Source organism: Kryptolebias marmoratus, linkage group LG6, assembly GCF_001649575.2.
Source record: "Kryptolebias marmoratus isolate JLee-2015 linkage group LG6, ASM164957v2, whole genome shotgun sequence".
NCBI classification, from domain to species: Eukaryota; Metazoa; Chordata; class Actinopteri; order Cyprinodontiformes; family Rivulidae; genus Kryptolebias; species Kryptolebias marmoratus.
In genome coordinates this window covers 19,605,960-19,611,588 of record NC_051435.1, presented here as the reverse complement: position 1 = coordinate 19,611,588, position 5,629 = coordinate 19,605,960, and the positions used below count along the sequence as shown (strand labels likewise).

The 5,629-nt window shown below is 38.4% G+C and overlaps 1 protein-coding gene across 2 annotated transcripts; it reads left to right on the top strand.

The window, feature by feature from the left end:
- The first annotated feature begins 1,101 nt into the window (after window positions 1–1,101).
- Window positions 1,102–2,725, top strand: LOC108229044 (trace amine-associated receptor 13c-like). Of its 2 annotated transcripts, none has more exons than XR_005233312.1 (2): window positions 1,102–1,309; window positions 1,637–1,732. XR_005233312.1 is itself a non-coding variant. In XM_017404699.3 (2 exons), the coding sequence occupies exons 1-2, from the start codon at window positions 1,124–1,126 to the stop codon at window positions 2,454–2,456; spliced, it is 993 nt and encodes a 330-aa protein (XP_017260188.1). In that variant the 5' UTR covers window positions 1,102–1,123; the 3' UTR covers window positions 2,457–2,725. The 2 variants fall into 2 exon arrangements, 1 of the variants encoding a protein (XP_017260188.1); XM_017404699.3 differs by having other exon boundaries at window positions 1,102–1,296; window positions 1,637–2,725.
- The last annotated feature ends 2,904 nt before the right edge of the window (window positions 2,726–5,629 follow it).

Genomic DNA, 5,629 nt, shown 5'->3' with positions numbered 1-5,629 from the left:
AGGTCACAAGGTCAAAGGTCAAGGTCACAACAGCCCGTGAGCTCCAACTCTGCAACTGTTTATAGCAGAAAGGTCAAATGTTACAGATGGACTCCTCATGTGTCAAGGATCAGCCCTTTATGATGCCTGTCCGCAACTGCCAATGTCGGCTATTTTGAAATCATCAATCTTTTTTTAGCTTTAACTCAGTCATTTTTAGACATATGGAGCTGATATTTAGTAAGGCAGTAGCTGAGACAGAGGCCTATTGCATACTGAGTGCAAAGTTAAAATATCAAGATGGCCACCAAAGCTAGCGGGATAAAAATTTAAGAGCAAAATTGTGTGTGCTCTAACTCTGCAATCATGTAACGTAGGAAGGTGAAACATCACAGCTAGAACCCTCATGGGTCAGAGATTCATGCCAAGGAGTTCAAGGTCACAAGGTCAAAGGCCTAACCCTAACCCTAACCCTAACCCTAACCTAACCCTAACCCTAACCCTAACCCTAACCTAACCCTAACCCTAACCGCCAGTGAGCTCCAACTCTGCAACCGTTAACAGTAGAAAGGTCAAACTTCAGAGGTGGACTCCTCTCGTGTAAAGAACCAGCCCTTTTTGATTTCTGTCTGCAACTGATCAGCTCTTGGAGCCATCTTGCTTCAGCACGAACGCACACCGTGGCAGGCCCCATCAAAGTTTCTCCAGGAACCTTCTAGTTATTATTATTATTATTTTTGCTACAATGATTATGGCTCCTTAAGCATTATTTCTGAAATTTCTAAAGGACCTGCTACCAACAACAAGTAAAAAACACAAAGGAAATTTGATTTAAATTTTCTCTTATTTCTCCTAAATTGCTGTTGGGCAGAAGATGAGCCAACACTACAGTGTATGTGGTGGTGATCACAGCAGTGACGATTTTTTTTTTTTTTTTCCACTGAAAAAAGGCCAATGGAGGTATATTGTTTGAGAACTTGTTTGTATCAATGCCTCAACTATAATGTATGCAGATTTTGATGAATGCATCACAGACAGTCATCAAAAAGGGAGGAGAAAAAAATCATGAGCTTTATCACATAGAGTTTTGGTCAGTACGCTGCCAGAGCTCAGCAGCTTTACACCTGCTTTCCTGTCTCTGATTATGGAGACTCTGAATGGAGATGAGCTCTGCTTCCCACAGCTCTTCAACATTTCCTGCAAGAAGCCGCTGCAACGCCATGCTGAGAACATTTTCATTTACATTCTTCTGTCCTGTATCTCATTGCTGACTGTGACTCTCAACTTGCTGGTCATCATCTCCATCTCCCACTTCAGGCATCAAACTAAAGTGAAATAATGCAATATATTTAGGGTTAATCATTTTTCTGTAGATACAAATTTTATATTTTTTTACTACCACTAATAATTGTAAAAGTAATATTATTGTTTAATTGTCTTTTAATACCTGTTCCTTATCTCTCTCATGCATTTTTAGTAGAATACTAAACTAGTTGGCCTTCAGCAGCAGATGTACAAGTTTTTCTGGGGATATCTTGCTTTAATGTTGTAGTATATTGTGTATTTGCGCTTTGAGTCACAGATTTTAGAAACATCCAAAAAATTATTATTCTCAAATCTAGCTAAATTTTTGTCTACTTTTTTTCTTTTCTTCCAGGCAGCTTCACACTCCCACCAACCTCTTCCTCTTGTCTCTGTCTGTCTCAGACTTCCTTGTTGGACTCCTTCTGATGCCAGTACGAATCCTACAAAAAGGAGGCTGCTGGGTTTTTGGGAGCTTTATGTGTGGATTTTTTAACTATGTTTCTTCTATTATTACATCTGCCTCAGTAGGAAACATGGTGCTAATATCAGCTGATAGATATGTGGCTATCTGTGATCCTCTACGTTACCCCAACAAAGTCACTCAGAGGAAAGTTAAAGTCTGTGTTTGTCTGTGTTGGGCCTTCTCTGTGCTTTACAATGGTGTGTTACTGAAAGAATTTCTGAAAAATCCTGACAAATATAATTTGTGCTATGGAGAGTGTGTAATTTTAGTTGATTATATAACACAAACTTTTGATGCAATATTTACCTTTCTTAGCCCTATTACAGTGATTGTAGTTCTGTATATGAGAGTATTTGTGGTGGCTGTGTCTCAGGCTCGAGCCATGAGGTCTCATATTGCAGCCGTCAGTCAACAGGGTTCAGTTTCTGTGTCTGCTAGGAAGTCTGAGAGAAAAGCAGCTACAGCTATTGGTGTTGTTGTGATTGTGTTTATAATAAGTTTCTGTCCTTTTTTTGTTCCTGCTTTTGCAGGAGAGGAGTTCTTGTCCAATGAGGGGTTCTCAGTTTTTACAATCTGGCTGTTTTATTTCAACTCTAGTGTAAATCCAATAATTTATGCATTTTTCTACCCCTGGTTTAGAAAATGTATTAAACACATTGTTACACTTCAGATACTGCAACCTGATTCTTGTGATGCCATTATACTGTAGAAAACATTGTAAAAAAAGAAACACTATAATGAATAATAAACTAACCAACTATTTCTACAAAACATTCTGTATTTAGGAGCATGGATGTCATTGATCATTTAGAGTTTTTTCCTGGACAAAGTTAGATTTATTTTTTGTTCTCTTAATTTAAAAAAAAAGAAGCTTTTCTTTTATGCAACTATGTGCCACACAACCTTTAGATGATCAGATGATAATATTTATGTATTTTCTTGAATTTGTAAAAAAAATGTACAATATTGTAACTTTAATAAATCTCTGACCAACAGAAGTAATTATTAACTAACTGCAATTAGAAAAACATCAAAACTTGCATTTTGATCATGTAAATGCTATACCTTTTGAAAGCAGTATTTTATACATTGCAGACAAAATTCACAAAGAAAAGTGCAAAAAATTTCCTTTTATTATAATATAATATTTCCTAATTCGGAAGTGAATTGAGTGTTTTTGATGGTCTTTTGTTGAAGCAAGAGTAGTTATTCCTCAAAATCTGTGTTTGTCTGTGTTGGGCCTGCTCTGTGCTCTGCAATGGTTTGATGCTAAAAGACTTTCTGAAAAATCCTAACAAATATAATTTTTGCTATGGAGACTGTTTTTTTGGTTAAATATGTAGCACAAGTTTTTGATGCGATATTTACCTTTCTTAGCCCCATTACATTGATCATAGTTCTGTATATGAGAGTATTTGTGGTGGCTGTGTCTCAGGCTCGAGCCATGAGGTCTCATATTGCAGCCGTCAGTCAACATGGTTCAGTTTCTGTGTCTGCTAGGAAATCTGAGAGAAAAGCAGCTAGAGCTATTGGTGTTGTTGTGATTGTGTTTGTAATTAGTTTCTGTCCCGCTTTTGTTCCTGCATTTGCAGGACAGGAGTTGCTATTTAACAGGCTATTTAACCTGGCTATTTAATTTCAACTCTTGGCTAAATCCAGTAATTTAAGCATTTTTCTATCCCTAGATTTAAAAAAAATGTATTAAACACATTGTTACACTTCAGATACTGCAACTTAAATCCTGTGATGCCAATATACTATAAAAAAAACTTAGAATAAATTCTTTCTACAAAAACATTCTGCACTTAGGGGAATGAATGTCATTGCTCATTTATTTATTACCTGAAAAAAGAGAGAAGATTTTTGTTTTGTAGCAATGTATTATTTTTTTCTGTTATACAACTGTATGCCTGTTTTAAAAGTTTTTTAAAAAAAAGTTTTTAAATAATTTTACAATCTTGTAACTTTTATTAGACCTGAGCAGCGACAGCGCTGCTCGGGCCTATTATAATCGCTCTGTTTATTATTTGTAGTAAAAACAAATTTGCTATTTGAAGGTCTTAACATCTTCAAAAAGTCACCAAATTTTGCTGATGTGTCAGTTGTGCGTGAAATTGACATGTTTTAAGGGTTTCGGAAATGTTGCATCACAAACTAACAAATCATAAAAATACCTTCCACTTTGACCCTAATTTAACATAAAGGCACAAAAATTGTTACAGTAGTAAACTCCCCAAAACCTACAGAAAACCCACTTGCACACATGCTATACACCATACAGGAAGTCGGCCATATTGGATCAAAGTTTGGATTTTGACCCTATTTTTGACCCTATATTGGCCACTTATAGCCTCCGCATTTGATTGAACTCCTCCTAGGGATTTTGACTGATCGGTTTGAAACTTGGTAAATTTGCTCATAAGGTATGAGGGATTAAAAGTTATCAAAACGATGAGTTTTCGTGCATGCTGAAGGGGCGTGGCCAGGCCTCAAAATTTGACATCTCGCCGTAAAACACGAAACTGTTACATCTTGAACACGATAAGTCACAGAGATACCAAACCTTCTGTGATTGACCCCATGGGGGTTCATAACAATGCTCAATGGTTAAGTCATGACTTCACTTAAGCCACGGCCCCTGAGATCAGGAAGTGCAATGTTTTACTTTGAAAGGTCCATCTCTGACCCCTTTGACCTAATCAAGATGATCTTGTGTCAGACGACAGATAACAAGTTGGTCTGACGTGCATTAAAGCACCAAGTGATTTCGCTAGAGGGCATGGGCGTGGGCGTGGCAGTATTGCAAAGTAAGATGTAACACTGTTGCCATACGTTTGGCCCTAAATTCCACAAAATCCAGCCAAAATGCACAAAACTCACAACAATCGATCCTAGTCCACCCCTCATTAGGAATGCAGTCCAAAATTATGTGGGCGTGGCCTAATTTATCCACTTTAAATCTTCTTTAAAGAAGCAGCCCAAGCCATGCTTTCACTGACGATCATAAATTTAAGTACACGTGTGCACCTGGACAGGACCTACGAGAAAGTTTCTTGACCCATGTTCCAAACCCCACAGGATTTCAGCCATTTTAGATCAAAGCCACGTTTTTGTCTTTTTCATACGCGTATTTGATCGAACTCCTCCTACAGCTTTTGACATACATACTGCAGTATTACTCAGCTCAGTCTCGAGACATTGAAGATCCAAAGTTATCAAAAGCCTTTTGCTACATCAAAGCATATGGGCGTGGCCAAGCCTCAAAATCTGACCATTCGCCATGAAACATCAAGGTGTAATAACTTCCACATACAAGGTTACAGCTTAATAAAACTTTCTGTGTCATAACAGACTAAGACTAATCACATTCACATGGTCAATATGTGACGTCACCTTAGCCCTCTTCCAATAGAAAGTGACCTGTTTTCCTCTTGGAGGACTTCCTTTTTCTCTTTCAGTCATGAAAATTTAAACCTGTGTCCGATGACAGAAGAACATGACACTGAATCCTTCTCGCAGCACTGACTGGGGCCTGAATAATGTGAGCGTGACAGAATGGCGAACTCTAATCCCTCGCCGTTTGCATACGGTTGGCTCTAAATCACACATGCATTATCCGATTTGCACCAAACTGACATGAATCAGTTAGCGGACCCGGAATTTCAGCCCAGACACAGGAGTTGACAGATAACTTGTCTTTATTGTACAGCAAGGAGAATGCTATGCGTAGCAGGTGGACCTCAGATCGCCGCACTGAGAAGAGACGAGACAGTCTTATTATCCACACGAAAACCAGGAAGTAACCACGGACTGAGAAGGTTACACTGACCTGGATGGAGGTGTGACGGGGACCGGAACCCGATCCTTGAAGGATAGCGGCTG

Excerpts from the sequence above, each read along its gene's own strand:
- LOC108229044 (XM_017404699.3), top strand. The coding sequence starts at position 1,124 with ATGGAGACTCTGAATGGAGATGAGCTCTGCTTCCCACAGCTCTTCAAC. Across the intron at positions 1,297-1,636 it reads ATCTCCATCTCCCACTTCAG|GCAGCTTCACACTCCCACCA; the intron begins GCATCAAACTAA and ends CTTTTCTTCCAG.